General features: G+C 31.4%; 1 protein-coding gene across 1 annotated transcript; it reads right to left on the bottom strand.

Moving 5' to 3' along the window:
- Window positions 1-4,140: 4,140 nt before the first annotated feature.
- On the bottom strand, window positions 4,141-10,944 carry LOC146166422 (uncharacterized). The gene is made up of 8 exons (XM_083392566.1): window positions 10,927-10,944; window positions 10,509-10,631; window positions 10,295-10,435; window positions 9,490-10,186; window positions 9,128-9,369; window positions 8,888-9,063; window positions 8,388-8,806; window positions 4,141-4,202 (listed from the first exon to the last, which is right to left on the bottom strand). The coding sequence occupies exons 1-8, from the start codon at window positions 10,942-10,944 to the stop codon at window positions 4,141-4,143; spliced, it is 1,878 nt and encodes a 625-aa protein (XP_083248692.1).
- Between the last annotated feature and the right edge of the window lie 1,412 nt (window positions 10,945-12,356).

The raw sequence follows: 12,356 nt of genomic DNA, 5'->3' as shown, positions 1-12,356 counted from the left end.
AACAATTTTTTGAAGTGCAAATTTTGTCTGCCCCTTGGTGGTAATTCCAGCTTTTCTTACATAAAGTAAGTTGGAGTAATATTTGGTTGTATACCAATTTAATTTAAATAAAAAAAAATTGCTGTGCTTGGTAAATGGTAACAGCCATTGCTCATTTAGGAAACGTTCTTTACGCAAATATATCCTTATTTTAAAGAATACTTTCCATACAGTAATTTTTCTTTAGTATGCCAGTGTTCAGTGCGCAAAATAAATTTATGCTGTACTGCTGCTCTAAATAGTCTTCTATATACTTGTTCCAGTGTTACAAATTAAGACACATAGAAATTGATACCATAAACTGAAAATTAATACCAAATTGTTTGAAAACATCGTTCAAACAAAAAGTTTTTGCACCTCAGTTTGCTGTGTGTAATATTTAACTAGCAAATATTATTGGTTGTGTGCTGTTTGTACGAGTGAAGCAAGCAATTAGCATTTGTAGTTACATTTAAAAAAGGTAGTTACATTTGAAATCAGTAGTTACCAAATGTCACTGAATTCAGTTAATAATTTTGCAAATTATATTATATTTGATTGCTCAGTATTGGAGTATGTTATTATAATGTTAAACTTCTCCACTTGGTTTATTTTTATAGAACTTGCTCGTATTTACTAGTTGAACTATAATAAGAACACATATTATTCGTCTGTAACTGTGATTCAGCCATTCTGGGATTATGTTGGACATTGCTTAAAGACATATCAACAGTACACTGGGAAAATAAAAAAATAGTCAGTCTATTCCTCAAATATACAACAAATCTGGGGTAAGATTATTGTGACAATGAGATCATAGTGTAATGCAAACCATTATAGAGTATTTATTTTACTTATATTAAAACTTTAAACTGCCATTTGTCCATGGGTAAAGTTTAGGCCTATCTAGTTTATGGCTACCCGAACTTTTCAGTCTGTGACTTTTATTGTATTAAACCTTTTGACCCACTAGGTTTAACATTTTAAAACATAACATTTCTTGATATCTGCTTTGGCATGTATTTATTGAAGTAATGTGCATTACATAATTTGCCATTAACATACCAAACAAAAAAATAACAATTTTATAAATTTAGCACTTTGTATAAAATTTAACTCCATGAGAATTTTAAGTATTTATTTATTTAAAATCTTTTTTATTTTAGTATGTTACACTATTTTTCTATTATACAGGCTGGAAAACTGATTGGGAATCTCCACTTAAAAAGTTCTGGTCACAGAATGAGCAGATTATTTAAAGAGTAAAACACAATAAACTCCTTCAAATTTTCCACCATTTTACCATTTGTTGTGCTGCAAGAAGCCTATTAATTAATGTAAAACTTTATTCTCTTGTGGATAACATATGACACTGCTTTACACAAATTCCTACTGGCAATTGTTTTGGGCTTTTGATTTTGATTTCTTAAGTCAGGGTGGTCCAAGGTTGCACAATATTTCTTACATATTCTTTACGGGCCACAAAGCAGGCTACATGCATGCCAGGAGCGGATAAACGATTTTCGTTAGGTCGGAGCATGAAGGGGTTTACAGATGACGGCACAAAGCATTGTCAAAAAGTAACTGTCGAAAGATATATAAACTGCACAAACTTTCTGCTATCACCAAATTGTGCACAAATAAAATCGAGCGATAATAATCAGACTGGCAGAATGGTGCGCTCCAAACACGCAAAATTGCATATTTGACAAGACTTAATTTCGAAAAAGACTGCATTTATAAGTGAACGCAAATATAACTTGCATTGCAAAACAGCCATTTTAGAAAGTTCCATATAGGACGCAGTGCGACTTACTTTTTTTTTTTTTTTTTAAATTAGGCTTTTTTTGCCAAGTTATAGTAAACTGGTTTATTTAATAGTGTAATCGGAAAAATGCAACCCTAACCAAACCATTGCAGTATGCTCACTGGTTGTTGGTCACTTATATTTCTTTAAAATAAACCCTGGACGCATTACAATAATTCAACAGTGCTTCGCGGGCCACAAACAATGATGTCGGGCCTGGGTTTTGGACCACCCTGTCTTAAGTAATCAATTCTTGTTAAAAGTGTCATTATTTTCCTACTTCCTGGTATACCTAATATGCAAACTCAGGCAAGCAAAACAAAATAATGTTTATTTAAAATTTATTTGGTTAAACATGGCAGGAATCAATCAATTTAAGGAATGAATAAAGTTCTTTATTGACACCAGATTCCAGAGGCCATTTCAGTATTGTACTCTTTTGTGTAGTACCTGGTCAACAGCGTCTGTAAGAACATAATTTATCGATCAATATATTACAAATGTTTTTTATAATTTTATTAAATTATCTCTCTTTGCACTGATTTATTATATTTATATTTCCAAGTGTGTATTACATAGTAAACATTTTGTTTTATATGAATAAAATATTTATAAATTTTTACTTTGTCGTCAAAAGAGTTGTTGAGTTATTACTTATTCTGAATAAATTTCAGGAAATAAATTATAGACTGTAAAAGTATAGTGGCTTAATTTAGAGTAAATAAAAAAAACACACAGAACTAGGTAGCATATTGTACAGGTTTGAAATCAGGACTGCGGGTCTGCCTCGAGGAGTCGGTTTGTTTTGCTGGAGTCAGGCTCGGGAATCGAGTAAGACCATGTAAAACTACCCGACTCCCAAGTCTGACATGCGCAGTAAACTAATATGATCCCCAACTGAAAATTGTAAAGGTGGAATATAGCATGTGGTGGAATATTTTTCAACCATGTATTATGAGTGAATGAATTATATGACACCCCTATAAGTGTATAGCTGAATATCCATTGTTAAACAGGCTGTTTAGTCAGGGCCAGACTCGGGACTCAATGAAATGCCACATTTAACTGGAGTCGGACTCTGGTTATTTTTAACCGACTCCGCAGCCCTGTTTGAAATAGATATTTTTTGTCATTTTCAATGTAAGTTTGCGAAAAGTATTTTTTACCTTGAGTGCTTCTCATCTCTTTTCTCCCTAATAGCTGATAACAAAAGTTTGGAGCTTAACTGCTGGAGAATGTAGTTGAATGAATATCAAAGCCCATGTATAGAAGTAGGTGACATCTTGTAAACAGCTTAAATTATCTTTATTCAGTTTAAACTTGATTGGATAACTGGTAGTAAAAGAATAAAGGTTATTATTACATTTAATTTCAACAGATTACAAAGCTGCATAATCTGATGCTTTCCTTTTTCAAATGAACAATATTACACACTAAGTTTGTGTTCACCGAACCCTATCCAGTACCAAAATGTGTAATGTTAATATTCCTTAACACTAAAAATAAAGAATAATTGAATATATTACAAGATCCCTACTCTAATTTTCTTTAAGTTTTTTACTGTAATGCTAAAATAAACGAAACTGGGGCAATAAAAATAACTTTAAACAATATTGTAATATTTTGTTTATTGTACTATATAAGCAAACACAAAAAGTTGTACCAAAAGGCTTACTAGTAATAATAAAAAATGTAAATTCCTCTCCGGCACCCCGGTTTTCGAACCACTGGTCTACTCTAGAGCAACGCGTTGTACGCTTCCGCAGTCATTAACTGGACGACGTTGGCGCGCCAACGAGTGTGTTAACCATATTATATAGTACTTATGGTCAACTGATATTGTATGCCCTTCAGGCATTTTTGAGTGTGTTTACACGAAACTCGGCAATGAAAGTTTGACACCTAATTCAAACATAACATTTGACCTGTCAGAAATGTCGAACCTTAATATATATAAGCCGGTTGCTCCAAAATTTTAGCTCACCACCATACAAGTCAAGCCCAGTTGTTTACGTTTTACTATTATGCACTAGAGCGGAACGCTGTCGAAAGTAGAACAATGGGCTACGTCACAGTTTGTCCTCATGGTTATAATCTCTTTGTAAAAAACAGAACAATCATGCAAAACAATAACTTTTTTAAGCATTAACTTTTTTTTAACATTTTTTGGTTGTAAAAAACAGAACAATCATGCAAAACATTAACTTGTTTAACATTTTTTGGGTGGTGAAAAAAAAAAATTTTTTTAAGTTGAAAAAAGGTTCTATAGAATAAATAACAGAAATATCGAAAATGTCAGAATACCCCCCCCCCCCTCAAATACATTTGCTATTAAAGGAAAGGTATAAAAGGGTGTCATGGTTGGGATAAGGTAAAGCTGAAAACATAAAATGTGTATATTAGTGACATTTCCAATTAATATGTATTTGTTTATTATTCAGCTGGCAAAGTGTTAAAATTAGCAATCAAAAAGTGCCTTACATTGTTTATAGTGGTTTCCAACAGTTGAGTGACCTGGCATTCAAGCATACAAAATACTCTTCATTGACTTTTGCATAACTACATCTTGGTTAAATGCTTTTTTTAAACTGAAATGTAAGTGTTATCAAGAATCTTGTGCAGTTCATAAAACAATGCATACGTTTGCATTTTAATTTGTTAAGTTTAAAAACAATTTTATTACACACTGTCAACAAATAAATAGTAAGCGTTGATCCTTTTAATGTCAATTCTATAATTCACAAGCAAGGCACAGTTTATGTATTGGCTATGTTTAAACTACTGTAAAAATAATAAAAATCAACCAATGTAAACTTACAGTTAGAGAATACTTGTTTTTCATGAAGCTTCTGATGAAAATGTTTTAAACATTGTTCATTTAACTGGTTGCTGGTTACAAATGGTATGTCAAAAGTGGCTGTAGGACCTAATAAATGCACCCAGGTTTAAACTCGGTAAATTGATGTCACACATAAAACAATGTTAACTTACAGTTAAAGACGACTTAGGAATAAAATTGTTTTTCCTGATGCTGCTGATGGAAATGGCTTTGTTTCTTAAAAATATATATTTAACAGGTTGCTGGTTACAAATGGGACTCTTTTCGGTAATAGTGACTCAAGAAATAGATTGGTTTGATGAAGTGATCCAGTTTAAAGGCTCACACTACAGAGCTGGTAAGTCAATGTGATGCTGAGTCTTTGCAGGCATGGGAATTGCAAGATGGGTGCTGATGTAAAAGTCAATAAAGAAATGGTGCAGTTTGCCGATAAAAAGTAGTATGAAAGAGAAATGAATATTAGAACAATAGAAAATGCGATATAAAGCAGCAACACTCAAAGTATATAATAAAGCGATTTAAAATGATTTGTTTGTAATAATGGTCTATAAAAAACATTTAGGAAATTTAAGTGAAATGATCCATAATAAAGTGATTCAAAAATAATTTGATTGCAATAATGGTCTATAAAGAAAAATATAGGAAATTTAAGTGAAATGATCCATAATAAAGTGATTCAAAATGATTAGAATAAAAAGTAATTTGATTGGAATAATGGTCTAAAAAAAAAATGTAGGAAATTTAAGTGAAATGATCTATAATAAAGTGATTCAAAAATGATTAGAATTAAAAGTAATTTGATTGGAATAATGGTCTATAAAAAAATATAGGAAATTTAAGTGAGATGATCTATAATAAAGTGATTCAAAATTGATTAGAATAAAAAGTAATTTGATTGGAATAATGGTCTATAAAAAAACATTTACGAAAATATAAGTGAAATGATCCATAATAAGGTGATTTAAAATGATTAGAATAAAAAGTAATTTGATTGGAATAATGGTCTAAAAAAAATATATAGGAAATTTAAGTGAAATGATCTATAATAAAGTGATTCAAAATGATTAGAATAAAAAGTAATTTGATTGGAATAATGGTCTAAAAAAAAAATGTAGGAAATTTAAGTGAAATGATCTATAATAAAGTGATTCAAAATGATTAGAATAAAAAGTAATTTGATTGGAATAATGGTCTATAAAAAAATATAGGAAATTTAAGGGAAATGATCTATAATAAAGTGATTCAAAATTGATTAGAATAAAAAGTAATTTGATTGGAATAATGGTCTATAAAAAAACATTTACGAAAATATAAGTGAAATGATCTATAATAAGGTGATTCAAAATTGATTAGAATAAAAAGTAATTTGATTGGAATAATGGTCTATAAAGAAAAATGTAGGAAATTTAAGTGAAATGATCCATAATAAAGTGATTCAAAATGATTAGAATAAAAAGTAATTTGATTGGAATAATGGTCTAAAAAAAAAATGTAGGAAATTTAAGTGAAATGATCTATAATAAAGTGATTCAAAAATGATTAGAATTAAAAGTAATTTGATTGGAATAATGGTCTATAAAAAAATATAGGAAATTTAAGGGAAATGATCTATAATAAAGTGATTCAAAATTGATTAGAATAAAAAGTAATTTGATTGGAATAATGGTCTATAAAAAAACATTTACGAAAATATAAGTGAAATGATCTATAATAAGGTGATTCAAAATTGATTAGAATAAAAAGTAATTTGATTGGAATAATGGTCTATAAAGAAAAATGTAGGAAATTTAAGTGAAATGATCCATAATAAAGTGATTCAAAATGATTAGAATAAAAATTAATTTGATTGGAATAATGGTCTAAAAAAAAATGTAGGAAATTTAAGTGAAATGATCTATAATAAAGTGATTCAAAATTGATTAGAATAAAAAGTAATTTGATTGGAATAATGGTCTATAAAAAAACATTTACGAAAATATAAGTGAAATGATCTTTAATAAAGTGATTCAAAATTGATTAGAATAAAAAGTAATTTGATTGGAATAATGGTCTATAAAAAAACATTTACGAAAATATAAGTGAAATGATCTATAATAAAGTGATTCAAAATTGATTAGAATAAAAAGTAATTTGATCAGAATAATAAATTTCATTCAATGTCAAGTTTTAGAAGATCATATAAAAGTGATGAATCACAGTGGAAGGAAACAGTTGAATAAATGTTAGTCTTTCCATCCGTTACAGCATACATGTGATTTTAATTTTCTAATGGAAACTTGTCTTGGCATACAAAGTAGTTTTCATTTGCTGCTTGTTCTTGTGTCATCCCTACACATGTGCTGTGGAACCACTGTGGACACCGAGAGCATTGTACCCAATGAACTTTTGTAGGGTCATCACATAGTTTGCATTTGTTGCTTCTTAGTTTTCCCTTAAGACATGCCCCAACGACTGAATCATATACTTGCTGGCGATATTCAAATACTGATCCAGATTGCACAAGACTTTTGTTTGATGCAAGCCATTTTGCATACATACAAACAAGGACTCCACAGCTATCAGTGTCTTGCTGTAGAGTCCTGGGTACACTTTCCACAGAAGTCAGAGAAAATCCGAATTTTTGTCTTATGAGGTCATTTATGAAAGCAAAAGCACTTCTGACACTCATACTTGTTTGGGTGCAAACCATTTGTACGGGATCAAGGTATAAAAGAAGACGCTTTTCAATGTTTATGGCAAGTAATATCCAATGTCGTCCACTTGGGTTCCACGGCACGAATATCCAGGTCTTGTTAGAAATAGATATTTGAGACCACAACCTTTTAATAGAACCTTTCTGCTGTAAAACTAGTGCAACCATTGAAGAAACATACAGGATATTGCTTTGGCTTGAACTGAGTTGCCATAAAAAGCCATTAACAACCTCATCATATAACCACCCAGCTCTAAAACTGTGATCATGTGACAAAAGAACAAGCAATTCTCCTCTGCTTATGTGTTGCTCAATCGATTTTATTTGTAGCAGCGATAAAGAATGTGGACCATTTTTCAAAAAGGTATGGTCAACATGGTGGTGCGGAACTATATTCAGATTTGGTGTGATTTTTCTTTGAGTGTTTTTTTGTTTCGAATGATGTAGTTCCTTATTGGGTGGTGGCAGCAGAAGCGTATTATCAAGGTTCTGGTCATGATTTAAGGAAAGTTTGTTTTGAATTGTTTCCTTCGGACATAAGGTGACAACCTGATTTAATTTTTGCATTGTATTTGCATGGGCTCCACATCTTGATGCAAAATTATTTGGTTTTGGTTGTTTACGGGGCAGCTCATCGTGACAAGGGATGCCGGATGGACACTTTCGTTTAACTTTTAAAGAAAGCCTTCGAGGTTTTACATGAATCTTTGTCTCGTCTCTACAAGGTGTTGATATTCTCCTTTTTTTGACAGATACATCTTTTTGTGAAACTCTTATTCCGGTATCAAACTTGCATGATTTTGTAAGTGCCTCAATAACAGTAGCAAGATTATTTTTAACTTCTTTTAAAGTATTTTCTGATGTGGCATCATATGCCAAATTTTTTATTTCTGTGAGTTGATCTACTATGCTTTTGATCGTTTTGGGGTTAGGCTTATCATCAGTTGTATTTTCTGAATAACTCGTACTACTTTTGTCCTCTATACTGTAGTTGAAACCTATGGCTGTTTTTGAAACTGTTGTTACATTACAGCTCTCAGTTGAATTTTCTTTAGTTTCAATTTGCCCGACAATAGTAGGATCAAGTGTTAAATAAACCGAATTGGAATACCACTGAGGTAAAGTGTGCCATGAAACATCATCGTATGCATTAAAAATTGCAAACATATGTTTACATGGCAAACAATTTTGACGAAAGTCTGGACAAGTACATTTCGGAAATTCCTGTATTGAGCCAAACTGAACTGTATATTTTTTATTGGTTGAACTGCTCTCCACAGTAAAAATACTTCCATTTCTTAAAATCTTTTTAACACTTACACTTGTGGACTCAGCAATTCTTTGCATGCAAAACTTTACAAATGCAGTTGGGCGATTCCTTAGATAAAGTGGCACATTTTCACTGTATTTTCTGTAGGCACCGGAAGCCCTTAGGTTTTTTTCCTCGTACCTGTTTAACATAACAAAATATACAAACAACAAAGATGATTACCGACTAATGATAGATTCACAAGTATTTTATATGGTAAACCTTTGCTTTCCTTCCGGAAGAAATTCCTTGTGCAGAATGGTCACTAGACCTGACAGTGACTTGTCTGTACGAAATCTCATGTGGCATTCTTTGAGCACTCTGTTCTGTCTCTCTACGCCATTATTTGTTCTGATTAAAACGTCCACTTTATCAGCTCGGTAAAGATATACCCATCGCTTAAAAAAATCATTATTATTAATTTTTGAATATGCGCAACTAATATATTTAAAGCAAAACAACCTCCTTCTCTTTTAGCCACATATTTTCAAAATATCTTTGAAACTTTACATTGTTTTTCCAAATCTCACTTGACCTCAAGTTCTGCAATGCTTTAATAAAGCTACTTTCATCTTCAGCCTGAGCCACAGCTCTAATAAGCTGTAGAACCTTATCTTTTGTATCTCCCACATTATTTTCTGTCCTTTTCACCCATCTTTCCCATGCCTGCTCTCGGTGAAAGTCACAAATTAATACCCTGCAATCTGTGCAAAAAATACCAAGTAAGTAATGAAATTCTTTTCAAGTAAAATACATCAAAAAACAAAATATATTAATACACAGAATAAACTGTCTATGTTTTACTTTATTTGATTTTTTATTACCCAAGAAGGAGCTTTCAATTGCATTGATCTCAGCATCACATTTGTCCGTCATAAAAAAAGATGGACTCCAATTAGGACACCATGCTTTTAAAATTTTTAGTGCCTCTTCAATATCTGTCTGCCTTTCATTCTGGGTGATAAAACTTGCCACTACCTGATATCCAACATTAGTTTTAACACACAAGAAAAATAAAGGTAGGGCATATTTGGATGTTTTATAGGTAGCATCCAGCAGACAGATATCTTGTCCATAACGAAGAAGCAATCTGCGCTGCCATGCAAATTGGTGGACAAATAACAATGCTTGCTGGCAGTCAATTATAGGTGCAGATTCATCAGCATTGTTTGCGAATTTTGGTGTAGTGTTTGAACCTGCTATATAGGGTCGAAAAAAAAAATTGTCATCCTTGTTAGCTTCCTCCTTCCATTGATTGACCAACAGTTGGATATTAGTCTGATCAATTTTAGCAAGTCTGCGTTGTGTGAAAGATTTATAGTAGTGATTTTGAATGTCTTTTTTTAACGGAAAAAATCTACGATTCGAGCTTGTTGGTGGTTCTTCATTTTTAAAAAGTTCATGAATAACATATAAATTGAGTCCTCTTTTAATTTCTTGTACATTATAAATTCCATTTTCAACCATTTCATCAATTTTTGTAATCAATTTTTGATCTACTTTTTGAAGTATACCAGCTGCCTAAAATAAATATACTTCCAGTTATGTTACCCTATAATAAAATCACCGATTTGACCCCGCCAGTCTAGTAAACATAAGTACTAAAACAAAAGTCTACCAGAAGGATACCTGTCCCAATACATGTCCCGAATGTGCATCAGCATCAGGAAATTTAACACACCATGAAGTTTCTTTTACCAAAGTTTTATCATTTTTAGCTTGAATTTTGTTCCGTAATAATTTAATATCAAAAGCAGAAAGAGTAGAGTTCTGTTCAATAATTTATTTGAATAAAAGAGTTTAATCATTAATTTGAAATAAAAAGTTTACTTTATGGTGATACAAAACATACTTGATATTGAGGAAACTTAAGTACTTCTGTAATACTTATTTTTGCCGTGCAATTCTGTTTTTTTGAACACTGAAGGCTTTTGTTTTTTCTAAATGTCCTGGGATGATCCAGTAACTGTTAAACAATAAATATAATTGATCAAGAAATTTTACCTATTATTATTTATCACTAATTTATTAAAAGGACAATACATGTTCAGGAATTTGCTTCAAACTGTTGTCATTGTTTCCTTTTTGATAGTCCTTTCCATGTTGGCACACTAGTTCCTTTTTATTTACCACAATATATGGGGTTTTTGTTTCATCAAATTGAATTGGAGTCTTTGACAGTTCTACCACCCAAAAAATATGGAAAAAACTATCTAGGTTGAAATGACTAAAAATTTAATAAAACTTTTTACAATGCTCACCATGACAGTGTTTACCATAGGAAACAAACTTTGTTGTGGAAATAACTTCAAAGTCCTTAATTGCATTCTCAACACTGTCCATACATGGAAACCACTTAAAACAAATGTATTTGGGTATATATTTTTTAAATTATGAAGATCCCTGCCTACATACTATTGTACCTTGATATTATACTTTGGTGGTTTGACATTAAAAGAATCAGTAGTTTCCTGCCTGATATCCTTTGAAATATACATACATGTTAGAATAAGCCACAATGAGGATGTACACAAATGGCAAAAATACACAATTACCAGTTCTTCAGAATTATGAGTGGTTAAAAAATACCCTTCCTTTTTGGCTAAATCTGAATCAAATAAACATTTCCGAATCATTTGACTGCAGTTTCTCCTGTATCTAGTGCTATCAAATTTTGTTTCTGACTAGAAATAAATAATTTTGTAAATAGTAAAAACCAATTACAGCGTGGTATATTTTGTTCAGTTCCATGATATACACATTTTGTGTGATTATAAAAACTTCATACCTGATACTGTGTAAAGAGTATAACTTTTGATAAAATTGCCCGGACAGATTCTTTTTGTTGATTTTTGTGTATATTCCGCATTAAATTAAACCCTTCCGTTTGTTGAACTATATAAGGAGCACATATTTTTTCATCCCAATGAATTTTGCTTTTCGAAATATCTGAAAGAAACAAACAACTTTAAAAATTCAAATTACTGTATAGCTTTTTAAAAGGTCAATTATACAACTGCACAGTGCACATGTCAAATATTTATATTAAAAAGTTAATTGACTTTACATTATTTGTACTACAACTCTGAACAACATCACAGATATATTCAAAAATGACATACCGTATTCTTTAGAATAAACTAATTTAATTGTAGTTTCTTTTGATTTTGACATGTCATCCAAAATAAGTCTGGCGTTCTGGTAGGTCTCAAACCACTAAAAATGGTATATAATATAATTTTCAGTTTACTTATAAACACCAATACATTACACAATATTTATATACTTTATTTTTTATATCAAACAAACTCTGAAGCTGGGTTGCTGATAACTGTCTTGTATCGGTTCCTAAACTGAAAGGATTGGAAACCACTTTGTTTTCTGCATGAGGTTTAACTGGGTCGGGGTGTACTATTGGGCTTGGGGAGATAGACCGTGGGGCTGCAAATGGGTCGGGAGGTACACTGGGGTGTTCGGTTAGGAGAATAGACCTATGGGTGGGGACGCACATCCGACATTTCCGATATTCCATAGGGTCGAATGCGGTAATCATCGTTATTCCTAAAGTTCGCCAAAAAAATATAACTACCGGGCTAAATTTAACAGGTGAAAGGATAAAGAATGGCGAAATACAATTAGGCGGCAAAAACATAAAGATCGTCAAAAAACAAAAAAATTAAGTATTCTATGT

This window comes from Ascidiella aspersa, chromosome 1 (genome assembly GCF_963924565.1).
Source record: "Ascidiella aspersa chromosome 1, kaAscAspe10.2, whole genome shotgun sequence".
NCBI classification, from domain to species: Eukaryota; Metazoa; Chordata; class Ascidiacea; order Phlebobranchia; family Ascidiidae; genus Ascidiella; species Ascidiella aspersa.
The sequence above is the reverse complement of the archived record's forward strand: the minus strand, read 5'-3'. Positions and strand labels throughout refer to the sequence as shown.

Excerpts from the sequence above, each read along its gene's own strand:
- LOC146166422 (XM_083392566.1), bottom strand. Across the intron at positions 10,436-10,508 it reads CTCAATATCAAGTATGTTTT|AACTCTACTCTTTCTGCTTT; the intron begins GTATCACCATAA and ends ATTATTGAACAG. Across the intron at positions 4,203-8,387 it reads AGAAAATTCAACTGAGAGCT|CTTTACCTTATCCCAACCAT; the intron begins GTAATGTAACAA and ends TTATGTTTTCAG.